The sequence below is a fragment of the Canis lupus genome, chromosome 23 (assembly GCF_011100685.1).
Source record: "Canis lupus familiaris isolate Mischka breed German Shepherd chromosome 23, alternate assembly UU_Cfam_GSD_1.0, whole genome shotgun sequence".
Classification (NCBI taxonomy): Eukaryota; Metazoa; Chordata; class Mammalia; order Carnivora; family Canidae; genus Canis; species Canis lupus.
Window position 1 is genome coordinate 33,518,756 of NC_049244.1, and position 15,025 is coordinate 33,533,780.

Genomic DNA, 15,025 nt, shown 5'->3' on the forward strand with positions numbered 1-15,025 from the left:
TTTCAGTTCAGGTCGTGATCTCAGCATAATGAGATCAAGCCCCACTGGGCTCTGTGCTCAGCAGGAAATCTGCTTAAGACTGTTTACCTCTCTCCCTCTGCCTCTCCCTACCCCCCACTCTCTCTAAAATTAAACATATAAATCTTTAAAAATAAATTTTAAAAAATCACAAGTTGAACCATAAGTTGGGGACTGTCTCTATTTGAAAAAAAATACAAATCTTTATTTGTTATTTTTACAAATCTTTATGCCCTTTTATTTAGCAATGGATTCTTAGATTTGAGACTACCAGCATGAGCAAAAAATAAATAACATATAAAATGGACTAAATATCTAATAAGTGTTTAGTATTCAGAATATATACAGAACTCTTAACAATGCACAACAAAAGGAAAACTAATTTAGAAGTGAACAGGGACTTGAATACACATTTTCTTAAGATATACAAATGGTCAAAAAGCACAGGAAAATATGTTCAAGATCACTGATAATTAAGGACACAAATCATACCCACTAGGATACAATGAATAAATGAATGAATGAATGAATGAATGAAAGAAAGAAAGAAAGAAAGAAAGAAAGAAAGAAAGAAAGAAAGAAAGAGAAAGAAAGAAAACAGCAAGTGTTCACAAGGATGTGGAGAAAAGGGAATCCTAGTGCATTGTTGGTGGGAATGTAAACTGGTGTGGTCACTGTGGAAAACAGTACGGAAAGGAGGGAAGAAACATTTTTTGAAGGAATATATGCTACAACTGCTGTAGAAAATAATCTGACAGCTCCCTAAAAAGGAAAATAGAATTACCCCAGGATCCAGCAATTCCTAGGTATTTATCCCCCAAAATCAAGAAACAAGTACTCATACAGAATTTGCTCATAAATGTTTATAGTAGCAATATTCACAACAACCAACAAAAGATGGAAATGATCCAAATATACGTTAACAAATGAATAAATTTAAAAACTGTGATCTACACCACAATGTTATTCAGCTATAAAAAGGAATTAATTATAGATACACGGCACTACCTTGATAAACCTTGAAGACATTTTGGTTAAGTGAAAAAAATCAGACATAAAAGGTCACATGTTATATAACTGCTTTATATAAAAGGACTAAAACAAGCAAATCTATACAAACAGATAGCAGATTAGTATTTGTCAAGGGTTGAAGGAGAAGAATGGGAATGACTACTTAATAAATATAAGATACTCTCCTGGAGTGATAAAAACATTTTGATAATAAGAGAAGTGGTCACACAACATTCAACATTGTGAATGTACTAAAAGTTGCTGAACTGTTACAATTTAAAATGGTTAATTATAAAAGTAAATAGATAAAATGGCTAATTGTACGCTAAGTGAATTTCACCTCAATTTAAAAAAGAAATCACACTGACACATAATTTTTAAATCATTTATAAGGCTGACCTCAAAGTTTGATAAAAACCCTGTTGTAAAGACTGAGAAGAAATACTCATGTACTACTAATGGGATTAAAAATGGGCACAATTCATATAGCAGAAGTTTGGCAGTATCTGATACAATTTTACAAAAACATTTTCCCACATTCTTCCACAAAGAACAAATAAGGTATACACAAAAATACTCATTACAGTACTGTTTGTAATAGCAAAAGATTACAAATAATGTAATGGTCTTAATAGAAGACTAGTTAAACTAAATTATTGTACATACACACAAAGGAATGCTGTATTAAAAAAGCTCCCTATACATCAATAGCTTTTGTGTAACAGTGGTGGGAAAGGATATTCTTACTTATATAAACAAAATTAGATTAAAAATGCTAACAGATGAATATAAAACAAAACAGTTAAACGCGATTAACTCTTTGGAGATAGATGGGAAGGCAGGAAGTGGTAAAGACTTTTTGCTTTATATATTCTAAAGCTTTTGAATCCTGGGAATGAATTACAAAAGGGAAAATTTTAAAGACTATCAGTTGTTTTAAACTCAAAATCGAATCCAACAGAACACTTAGATACATAATACATTTAAAGTATCAGTGATTGCCTTATCCATTTTAAGGCTGCAAAATCAAAGTCACGTTCCTCCAAATAGTACAATCTCCTGTCACTCTTCACCAATCAATGCTCTAGGATTCAGGTTCAAACTCCATTTATGTCCAAGAGTGTACCCTGCTTTCTTGTCTTCAGGTATTTATACATAGTCTGTTAACCTTGGCCCTTCTCATCCTCTTTAACTTTCTTATCCCTCAGCCTCAGTCTCATCACAGTTTCTTCCTCTGAGATGTACTTTCTTACAAATGCTCCAACATTCACAAATACATAGAGATACAAAGCCTGGGCTAGATCAGAAGCCCTTCTCTATTGGTCCCATAATATCTTGTCCTTAGGGACCCAGACTCAGATTAATAAAAGCCGGACTCTGAATCTTGAGTTTGGCACTTAAACTAACTGTATGATGTCCAAAAACTTACCTAAGCTCTTTATTCTTAGTTTCCTGATCTATAAAAATTACAACTGCTTGATCTATTAACCAATAGATTAAAGGGAGCAAATACAAAGTTTAGCACATATTGTTATTAAATTGTAAACAGTATTATTCTTAAGATGGCACTGATGAGCACTTTATTGAACTGGTAAATTTCCCTTTCTGTTCCTTGTATGTAATAAAGCCTCCTTTGAAAATTACACATACTCTAATACTTACTGGGGCAGAGACTATCTTGGTAACGTTTGTATCCTCTGGAAGAGTACTTAGTACAAGATAGGTGTTCTGTAAATATCTGATAAACTACTTGTATCAATACTGTTAGTGACAAATAGAAATAAGAAAGCCTTCAAGAAATCAACTGTAATAGTGATCTCAATAAAAGATCACTGTACTTTCTGTGCTAAAAAGCAAAGGATGCTGATTTATCAATTGGCTGCCCCCATGTAGCACTTTATCATCTGTTAAGATTTATCTATTCCCAAGAAAAATATCAGTTAAATATTAATGTAAAAATAAAATTACATTTTAATTTTTAAGTTTTCTTAAGATTTTATTTATTTACTCATAAGACACAGATAGAGAGGGAAGCAGAAACATGAGGGATAAGCAGGCTCCTGCATGTGGGACTCGATCCCAGGACCCCAGGATCATGACCTGAGCCAAAGGCAGGTAGTCAACCACTGAGCTAGCCAGGTGCCCCTGCATTTTATTTTTAAAAATTGCCTATGGATTTCCAATGGATGATAAACTTAAGAAATCTGATTCTGGTACTTATGTTACCTAAAACAAATTACTGAAGCTTCAAGTACTTCATCTATACAATGAGGACCAAAATACTGACAATGATACAAGATAATGTTAGCAACTAGCAAAATTCTTAATATGGAGCATAGCTACTAATAATATCAGGAAAAGCTTATAATCTAAAATGTCAATTCACAAATTCATTAAATGAATTTTAGATTTCCTTCAAAATTTCATGAAATTTCAGAAATCTGTTATTTCATAGCAAAAGTGAACAGAAAGATGAAGTATCCTTAAATAATATTTTTCTTTATCAGAAAAAGTTTAGCACATAGTTCTAGGATGGATTATATACAACTAAAGAAAGATGAAATAAATTTGACACTGACAGAATCAAAGCACATTATTTATCCCAATATTATGTACCTCGACATCCTGAACACTGGATAAAAAAGTTGATTAAATCCAGAAGTGCGATGTCCCTGTCTTGTTTATATGATTCAATCCAGTCATCCACCACGGACTGTAGGAAAAAAATGTATAAAAATGAAAACTTCAAGAAAACTGAAAATACAGTAAATAAATATTTTTAAAGTTTGTGATTTTATCTGTGTGTCTACTTAAAGAAATTATTTCTCTATAGCCAAATAAAACTAAAGGTTCCTTTATTTTTAAAGGTAATTAGAAGATGAGTTACTAAGTTTCAAAATTTGTTTAGACCAAAATACAAATCTGATTAGTCCAATAATTAAACAATTTTAGACAGTAATATTCAAACCACATTGTGAAAATAACACAAAAGCTAAACTACATTTAAATATAGATAGAAATTAAGTATCAAAAAATCTCTTCTATTAGTAATGCATAAAAAGAGTACACACCATGTATAACCAAATTCATTTTTGTCAGGAATACATAAATGAATCAATACTAGGAAATTTAAAAATTCAATTTATGAATGAAGGAAAGAAATTAAATGATCATATTACTAGATCTCAAAATGGTATCCAATAAAATTGTGCAGCCAAACTTAACAACTTTTAGAAAAACTCAACAGATGAAATGTATATAAGCAAGGTAAAGACAAAGGTATATTTGTTAAAAAAATATATATATATTGTTGAAATGCTCAAGACATTTCAAACCAAACAGGACCAAGGCAAGGATGTATCCCTAACTATCTGACACAGGTTTTAAGTTTTTAGTTAAGAGTAAAAATGAGTAAAGTCTTAATAAGGAAAATTCTCCCTTTCCAACAGTTGAAAAAAAAAACACCTAACAGTCTCTACTAAAGTGACTCAAAAGATTCATGATAGAAAAAATTTGACAAGTAAAAAAAAAAAAAAAGAAAGAAAGAAAGGAAAAATTTGACAAGTGACAAAAGATAAATGTACAAAATAACTTTTAGATATTGGCAATATATAAGAAACATAAATGAAAAAAAAGAAACATAAATGGAGGAGAAGCCTGTTCATAACTATAATTATCTAAGAATAAGCTCAAGAAAGGTATAAGTGTTAATGTAGAAAACTTATAAAAACTCACAGGATGCAGAAAATCACCTAAATAAGTTTCACATAATGAGTTAAAAAAAAAAAAAAGCCTTAGTGCTCTATCAATAAAGTCTTTCCAAATTATTAGGCAATTTTACTGTGATTCCAAATAGCACACTTGAAGGCAATTTTGTTTGAGGTTTCCTCGAGTAGGGTAGGTTATCAGAAAAAAATGTATAAAGATCATTTTAAACACTTTTAAGATAATTTTTACTTTTATGTGGAAAAACAATTCTATACAGCAAGATGTATGAAATTTAAGTTACACCTTGATAAAATTTTACAAATACATAAACCTGTGTAATCATAACCAAGATGAAAATACAAGACCTTTCTTTCTAAAACTGAAACAGCTCCTTGATGCTCCCTTCCAGTCAATAACCATCCCCAGCTAAAACGGTTTACTATTATTCCTTAACACAGGACAATTTTTGAAACTCATATAAATAGCATCATCTTTTATGTTTGACTTCTTTTAATCAAAATTGAACCATTGTTTTGTGTATCAGTACTTCCTTTTTTTGCATTGCTGTGTAGCCTCTAATTGTATTAACATACCACAATTTATTTGTCACTTTACTATTTAAATACATGACTATTATTTTCATTTTAAGGCTATTATGAATAAAATGGCTATTAACATGACTGTATAAATATTTTGATGGACATAAACTTTTTTCTGTTGTATATATACCCAGTAACAAACATATTAACACCTGGAACACATGCGTGTAGATGGGTAGTAGACAAAGTCAAAAACTTTTCCAAAACAGGTGTATTAAATTATACCCCATAAGTAGTATTATGATATTGGGTGTTCCATTTCCTTACCAATACTATATATTATCAGTCCTATTAATTTAACCATTCTGGTTGAACATATGCCTTCTTTAATGACCTCTTCTACTGAAGAGCAATCTTATTCCCTTCTTCCATGAAAAAGAAAGGACTTTTATTATTGTTTTTTTACTTCTGATGTATATAACACTGTTTCTCTGTCTCATCACATTAGTGTCTGGAAGGTTTTACTTTAAAAGTAAACAGAAAATTAGAATATTATGGCTGTATAAGAGGGTAAAAAGAAAAAGAAAGCATGTCATGCTATTTGTTCAAGGTTCAGCTCTGCTGAATAATGTGTCAAGAACATGTTGACTAAGAATGGTGGATAAAGCAGGTCAAGTGATTTTAAGACTCATGGCCCAAGCAGAAAAGTTTTCATGCTTTGTGGCCAAGGTAAGGAAGTATGACACAAAACTAAACAGGCCCAGCACTGTGAAAACACTCTGAAGATGGTGAACAAATTTTAACTCCCAAAGTGACAATATCAATTTTTATTATCCCACTAGTTATGTGTGAGGAACCCAAAAACATTCTGAATAATACGAGTGAACAACAGATTTGCATTATAAATATTAAAATTCAACACAAAGATACTGAAAACAATACAGATTGAAAATAATGCAGGATTATAAAAGTAATATAAGAAAATAGAGCACAGAAATTAATCCAGGTATATATAAAACTTAAGCTGTGACAAAGGAGTTACTTCAATTTCTGAGGAAAAGCAGTAGTTAATTTAATAAATGATTCTGGTATAATTGGTTATTCACCTGAAAGGAAACAAAGTTATACCTTTTAAAAGTTATCAGAGAGGGGTAAAAGCAAAAGAATCTAAAGAACTAAACTCCAGAGAGATAAATCCTTCTTAAATTGGCAGACACTGGTGCTTGTTAGAGGCATTGCCAAGTATGGGCATAGTTGGGTGGATTAAATAGTATTTCATAATATATAAGACCTTGGCCTAGGGGGCAGGATAAAACTACATAAAACACATCAAAATTAAATTGTGGGGGGCAGGCCGGGTGGCTCAGCGGTTTAGCGCCACCGTCAGCCCAGGGCCTGATCCTGGAGACCTGGGATCGAGTCCCATGTCAGGTTCCCTGCATGGAGCCTGCTTCTCCCTCTGCCTGTGTCTCTGCCTCTCTCTCTCAAATAAATAAAATCTTAAAAAAAAAAAAAAATAGTATTTCATAATATATAAGACCTTGGCCTAGGGGGCAGGATAAAACTACATAAAACACATCAAAATTAAATTGTGGGGGGCAGGCCGGGTGGCTCAGCGGTTTAGCGCCACCGTCAGCCCAGGGCCTGATCCTGGAGACCTGGGATCGAGTCCCACGTCGGGCTCCCTGCATGGAGCCTGCTTCTCCCTCTGCCTATGTCTCTGCTTCTCTCTCTCTTTCTGTGTCTCTTATGAATAAATAAAGAAGATCTTTTAAAAAAAATTAAATTGTGGGAAATCTTCACTAGAAAAAATATTTTTAAGTAGCCATAGGGTACATACAAGGGGCCAAAGGATAAGAAATATGGCACACGTCTCATCAAAAAAATGAAAGCCAATGGATATTAGAAAGACATATTTAAAGTATTGAAAGAAAAAAAACCCTACCATCAGTTCCCTGTGGTCCCACAAAGATCACCTTCCTGGACCCACAAAGATCAACAACTGGACAAACAACAGATTCAGGAGACCTCTACAGTCCACTTAGCATGTTTTAACAATAAGTGAAAATCATCACACAAGAGAAGGAAGGCTACTTTACTTTGCCCACATAATCCTATCCTCCATAACACATTTCATGGTGCTCTGAAGGAACTCCCTAGTTAAAAAGAGTTTTTCTTGCTAGGAAAGTAGGAGTGTGGTGAGCAACTGGCTCCCCCCAGCCTTGCAGGGCACTGTGCAGAGGTCCACTTTTGGTTTCACCCCATCTAGATCAGTAGCCCATAGATGTACTGAGCCAGCTAGAACAACAGTAAAAGAGAAGCTATTAATAGCAAACAAGCACCAAGAGCAATCGTGGTTCACAGAGATCTGCTCTATACACAAACTCTGCATATTTTACCACTGACAAAGCCAAAGGTTAGCACAGCCACTGTGGACTCCTGCAGATCTTGCCAGCTTTCTCCCCATAGGTATTTTTGTTAGCTGAAACCAGCTGCCTGAGTCTCTCCCAGAAACCTTCCCCTACCACCAACCTGATCTGCCCCACAGCTGTGCAGGATCTCTATAGCTACATACGCATAAGACACCAGTCCCTTTTACACTCCCACAGGAGGGAGGCAAGGAGCTGCATAAGCAGCCAACTTGAGATTCTACAGCTAGGTGAGTATGAGACACCAGCCTAACACCACTCCCTCATCAATGAACACTGTTGCCCACACAGAAGTAGGCCCTCTCTAACTGTGCACCACTGACCTAACACTTATCACTGGCCTCCAATGCAGCATGCATGCATGCAACAAGGCTAAGGAAATATGCAGCCACTGTTAAGTGTACCAGAAGTCAAGAAATACTGCAGCTGCTGGTAGGCCCAGATCAGGCCCCACCTTCTGTCACTGTCTGGTACCACTTTGCCTACCCATACCTAGCTCCTCCAGGCTGTGTGATTACATACCGACCCCCGACCCCCACCCCCCAACTCAAGCTCCAATCACAGTTGAGTGTGTGCACACCACTGATTCTGGCCACCACCAATGTCTTCCTTGGTCCCTAGCTACCAAACCTGTAGGTATTTCTAAGGACCAAAACAGCCCTTTTAGCCAGTGCAGATCTTCCACAGTCCTCACTAAAGACCACCCAGTGGAAACTGGTAGCCTGAGCCAAAAAGATACCACACCTTCCTGGACCCAGTGCCACCACAAGCCACATTTCTCACCTTACCCCAGCAGACCAAGGGTCACTGCATAATTAAAAGTGTGCCCTCACACACAGGTGAAAGGTTTCTCTTATGGAAGTCAGTCTATGAGTTTGGGAGATGTAACTGATTCTTCATGCACTGAGATGAAAACACAACTTCAGGATTATGAAGAATCAAGGAACTATGTCTCCACAAAAGGAATACAGTTCACCTTCAGTAACTGGCCCAAAGAAATGCAGATCCAGAAACTGCTGGACATAAAATTCAAAATAGTTTTTTGTGCTTGCTTCTGCAGCAAATATATTAAAACTGAAATTATACAGAGAAGATTAGCATGGCCCTTATGCAAGGATGACATGCAAACTCATTAAGCATTCCATATTAAAAAAAAATTATGCAGCTACTCAAGAGAGCTATAAGAGAACACAGATAAACAAAGATATCAGGGGATCCCTGGGTGGCACAGCGGTTTGGTGCCTGCCTTTGGCCCAGGGTGCGATCCTGGAGACCCAGGATCGAATCCCACGTCAGGCTCCCGGTGCATGGAGCCTGCTTCTCCCTCTGCCTATGTCTCTGCCTCTCTCTCCCTCTCTCTCTGTATGACTATCATAAATAAATTTAAAAAAAATTAAAAAAAAAAAGATATCAGAAAAAAATACCTCAGAAAAAAATAACAAAATGAGAAGTCCAACAGAGAAAGAAAACATAAGAAAGAACAACAGAAGTTTTGGAGCTGAACAATACAATGACTATAATGAAGAATTAAATAAGAGTTTCAACAATGAATTTGAATAAGCTGAAAGGAGAATCAGTAAACTAGTATTCAGATCAAATGAAATTATCTAAATACAGGAGGAAAAAGAAGAGTGAAAAGAAATGAAGAAAGCTTATGGGAATTATGGCATACCAACAAAAGAAATAACATACACATCATTGAAGTCCCAAAGAGAAATGAGAAGAAGAAAATGTAGGAAGCTGATTTTAAAAAATCATGGATCAAATTATTTTTCTATTTCTCTTTTGATTTCTTTTGATTGTTAAATAGCATGTTGTTTAATCTCCACAGATTTATGGATTTTTCAGTTTTCTTCGTGTAATTAATTTCTAGTTTCATACTATTGTGGAGGTAAAATAAATATGTTTGCTGTGACTCTGACCCTCATTAAGACTTGTTTTCCAGCCTAACAAAAGATCTATATTGGAACACAGTTCCATGTGAACTTGAGAAGAATGTGTATTCTGTTGTTTTAGATGGAATGTACTGCAAATATCTGTTAGGACCATTTGGTCTAACCTGTCATTTGAGGTTTCCTTATTGACTCTGTATAAATGATCTCTGCATTGATGTAAGTAGGGTATTAAAGTCTGCCATTATTGTACTGCTGTACATTTCTCCTTTAGGTCTCTTAATATTTTCTTTACATATTTAGCTGCTACTATGTTGGGTGCATAAATATTTACAAATGTTATCTTCTTATTGGATTGGCCCCTTTATCATTCTGTAACACGATTTCTTGTCTCGTAACACAATCCTTGTTTTTTTTTATTTTTATTTTTTTTACAATCCTTGTTTTTAAAATCCAATTTGGATGGGATAAGTATAGGTTTCCTCCAGTTTCCATTCGAATGGGATACCTTTTGCCACCCTTTCAGGCCATATGAGTCCTTACATCTAGGGTGAGTCTCTCATGTAGATGGCTCTTCTTTTTGTTATCCATTCAGCCACCTCATGTCTTCTGATTTACAAATTTAGTCCATTTATATTTAAACTAATTAATGATAAGTATGTACTTAATGCCATTTTGTTAATTATTTTCTAGCTATCTTTTTAGTTCTCTATTCCTTTTCTTCTTCCCTTGAGACACAGGAAAATGGAAATTTAATATACCAAAATTTATGGGATGAAGCAAAAGCAGTTCTAAGACAGAAGCTCACAGTGATAAATGCTTACATGAAGAAGCAATATAAAACTTAAACAACCAACTTTATACCTAAAGAAACTAGGAAAAAAAAAAAAGAACAATTACAGCCCAAAGGTAGAAGAAAGAAAATAACAAAGATGAGAGTACAAGTAAGTGAAATAGAAACTAAAGGGATAATAGAAAAGGTCAATGGAACTAAAAGCTGCTTCTTTGAAAAGATAAACAGGATGACAAAATTAGACTCATGTAGATGACTCAAAATCAGAAATAAAATATGTTAAAACTGATATCACAAAAATAGAAAGGATCATAAGATACTACTATAAATAATTATATACAAACAAACTGGACAATTTAGAAGAAATGGATAAATTCTTAGAAAATAAAACCTCCCAAGACTCAATCATTACCTAATGGAAAACCTGAATAGACCACTTACCAGTAAGGGGACTAAATAAGTTACCAAAAGCCTCCTAACAAACGACATTACAGTCAGCTTCACTGATGAATTCTACATTCAAACATTCAAAGAATACATACAAATCCTTTCTAACAGAAGAGGAGGGAACTTTACCAAATTCACTTTATGAGGCAAGCATTACCCTGATGCCAAAACAAGACCAAAATGCCAAAAGAAAAGAAAATTACAGACTAATATCCTTGATAAACACAGATGCAAATTGCTCAAGAAAATATTAGCAAAACTCAACAATATATAAATATATCAAATGAAAGTTACACACTTTAAACTTACAGAATGTAGTATGTCAACTATATCTCAATAAAAGTGGGGGGAAAGAAAAATGCAGAATTTTTAATCTAGAAAAAACTCTTTCAAATAAAAGCAAAATAAAAACTTTTCAGACTAAGGAAACTAAACAAAGCCAAATAAATGGACTAAACATTCCTCCTGAATGACCATTCAGACTGGAAAAAAGACCCAATTACATGATATCTACAAGAGACACACTTTTAAATACAAGAGAACAGATAGGCTGTACTAGAAGAATGAAAAAATGTTACTTGCAAACTTCAACTATAATAAAACTGTTTATGACTAGGTTTGTATCAGACAAAAGTAGAAATCAAGAGAAGGAGTATCAAATATAAAAAAACATTTTATACTAAGGTGATAAATTCATCATGAAGAACACATCATGAAAACACATCAAAATGTGTAGTATATAGCTAAAACAGTGTTTAGAGAGAGGTATATAGCTTTAAATACTTACAAAAGAAAGGTCTAATTCAATGATTTAAACTTTCACCTTAAGAAACTCATATTACATTTCAATATGAGCGGTCCTTATTTAAGTAGTAGGGAAAGATAAGTGCAGTATAATTGCAAGATTAACAGTAAAAACACTTCTTGTTTCTTTAATCTCTACACCCAATGTAGGGCTCAAATTTATAACCCCAAGATCAAGATCTGCATGCTGTATTAACTAAGCCAATCAGGCACTCCCACAAAGAACACTTATGATAACATACCTACAGTCTGTCAAAGAGAATATCACAGCTTCTCAATATCTAAATTACAAGTTATAGTCACACAATCATTGTGGGACCTAAGTTGACGGAAGCTCTATGATCCTCTATAAGAAGCTTCTACGGTTGACCCTGAAAAATCAATATCCAGCTGATGGAAGAAGAACACACAGAAAAGCATAGTAGATTTTTACAATCCAAGCTTGGGAATCATACATATCACTTTGGGTAACATACTTCATTGGCATGAACTTGTTAACTAGCAACATCTCAATGCAAGGGAAGTAGAAACATGGAGTCTCCATTTGCCAGTACCCTCCTTGGACTTTCTCTACTATGAGAAGGGAAAAATAAATTTTCTTAGGTGGCCAGTCATGTCTGCCAAAAGCTGTCCCTCTGGCTACAACTATTTATATATAGGTTTCTTCCTTCATAGAAAAAATACTCACCTGCATGATATTATAGTACTGTTTACTGGAGCAAAAAGGCTAAGTAATCTAAATGACTGCAAATGAATGTTTTGCTTAATTATGATATATACAGTTAAATGAAATACAACTATTAATACAAATGAGCTATATCTATTTTAGCACTGATAAAAGGTTTTTATGAGTAAGTAACAAAAGGAATATGCATAATATGATTCTACATTTAAAATATTTTACATATACATTTATAGTAATATAAAAGGGAAAAGGTGTGAAAAAATTCAAACTGTGACACTGATAGGTTTGCCCTCAATTCATTCCAAAACATTTACATCTAAGCCTTACCTACAAAGAAAATCTCTAAGAACTTAGCCATAAGTTCTCAACAAGAAAACCATATGTAGCATTTGAATCACAGTTTAGAGTAAAGAAAGAAAAATCATTGCATTTGCTATAACGATTTTATCATATTATAATAAAGGAGAGTATAATAAAAATTTGAGGTAGTTAGAAAAATAACATTTTAAAAATTGGGAAAAACTAAAGTGAAAACAATAAAAGGTCAAAGTTCAAAGAGAAAATACAAATATGTGGCACAGAACAGTCAATGTTACAGTTAAAAATGAGTTTTAAATCTTCTAAGCATTTTATAAGCTAAACCTAAAAGAAAGCTCAATCAATTCAATCCGGATCTCTACACAGTACATGAGTGCTTATTATTCAAACTGTAGTAGATAAATATGCTTCTTTCAGCAGGCCATTTGATAAGACCTTGGTTAAGCAGACAAGGACACAGAGAATCAGTATTCTATAGTGTTACTTAAGAGGAGATTCATTTGCTTCAGAGGAAGACAAGCAGATGGCAAAGATAACATGCTACATTACATTGTAAACTAATGACCCTAACTAGAAATCTTTTTTTTTTAAATAGTACACATGCTACACACCAGTTTTTTTTAATATTTTATTTATTTATTCATGATAGACAGAGAGAGAGAGAGAGGCAGAGACATAGGCAGAGGGAGAAGCAGGCTCCATGCAGGGAGCCTGACGTGGGACTTGACCCTGGGACTCCAGGATCACGCCCTGGGCCAAAGGCAGGCGCTAAACTGCTGAGCCACCCAGGAATCCCAACTAACTAGAAATCTTAAATCAAGGGCCTTTCCTCTTTCAAACTGAGAGTGATTATTTAATAATTAATATTTAGATTATTTTTTTCAGTGTAGCTTATAGCAATATCATATACATGTTTTCTGTGAATGTAAATACTCCACAGGTAGACTGAGAGTTCTTTATTACTCCATGAGACTAAACTGTTATTTTACCCTCAGGTATAAGGTAAATTGTTCTTGGTTTTTAGAGCTCTCCAAAGACGGGTTTTTCCCCTGTTGTTGACTTTTTTTTTAAGTTAATACTTCAAGGGAAAAAACTAATCTTACACATGTAATGCTATTTCATTGTTACTCTTATTCCTACTATACTGACTAACTGCAGTTTCTGGCCAATGTGAACCCATGACTGCCCTTTTACTCAACTGCATTATTGCATAAATTCAGAGAAATTTGTTTTTAATCTCAGACAAATGAAGTGACCTTCAAGTAACAGGGTAGATTTTATTCCATAGTTAGGAATGGAATCACAGATTACAGTATCACTTCAATGCTTTTTCAGACAAACACAATGTCGCATACACAGCATATTTAATACTTTCACTTGGTACTAGTTTTTTATCATCTGCTTTTTGAAACTGAAAGACTACCAGCAAGTATATAAGCCTGAGTACTGTAATGGTGATGCCTAAATAAAATGGTACAGAAAAATTAAAATGAAACTTTTAAATATTTCTCTTAACGTCAAGCTTTTATAATATTTCTCTCCAGTTCATAACATGTGATATTTATCTTGCAGAAGCTCTCATCTGAGGGATTCTGGCAAATGATGACCTGAATATGAATTTTTTATATACTGGCCATCACACTTTCATTCAGGACAAAACAACTGCTAGGGCAGGCAAGGCAGCAAAGCCTGCAGGATGCAAGCAAGGCTATGGATTCTTGTAGGGGTTGGTAGAGAAAAGAAATAGAAAATTAAGTACTTTTCTGAGCTAAGCATGAGATGAGTAGATACCAGACCAAAAACAACCAACCAACCCTGGAAAGACTGCTATTTCTTCCTTCAAAAACTGGACCCTTCAGAGATTACTTAATCTTCTTTAGGGTAGGTAGAAGCCCTGAGGCATGTGGTCCAAGGAAGACCCACCATAAATTCTTGGCCTCAGAGAAACTGCAGGGGGACCACTAGGATAAGTTGAGCTGACTCCTATACTCACTGGTTCTTTTTTTTTTTTTTTTTAAGATTTTTATTTATTTATTCATAGAGACACAGAGAGAGAGGCAGAGACACAGGCAGAGGGAGAAGCAGGCTCCATGCAGGGAGCCTGACGTGGGACTTGATCCAGGGTCTCCAGGATCACACCCCGGGCTGCAGGCGGCGCTAAACCGTTGCGTCACCGGGGCTGCCCACTCATCGGTTCTATGAAAGAATAATCACTATGGAAAATGAATTTAACGTCCTAGAAGTTCAGTGGGGGAAATAAACCTCAATATAAAAGAAAAATATAAAAATGAATTCATAAGGAAAGGGGTATAATACTTGGCAGATGTGTATATAGGAGATCTAACATATATAAAAGTGTTTAACAAGGAACAAGAAGGAAA

The 15,025-nt window shown here is 34.4% G+C and overlaps 1 protein-coding gene and 1 non-coding gene across 5 annotated transcripts in view; one reads left to right on the top strand and one right to left on the bottom strand.

Annotated features, from left to right (window-relative positions):
- STAG1 (stromal antigen 1) overlaps nucleotides 1-15,025 on the bottom strand; it is a 393,362-nt gene that overhangs the window by 209,200 nt on the left and 169,137 nt on the right. For all 4 annotated transcript variants that reach the window (XM_038570965.1, XM_038570961.1, XM_038570962.1 and 1 more), the window contains exon 5: nucleotides 3,646-3,742. In XM_038570965.1, coding sequence (XP_038426893.1) covers nucleotides 3,646-3,742 — 97 coding nt within the window. The remainder of the gene's footprint in view (nucleotides 1-3,645; nucleotides 3,743-15,025) is intronic.
- On the top strand, nucleotides 8,754-8,856 carry LOC119865488. The gene has a single exon (XR_005377315.1). It is a non-coding gene; the product is annotated as a U6 spliceosomal RNA (small nuclear RNA).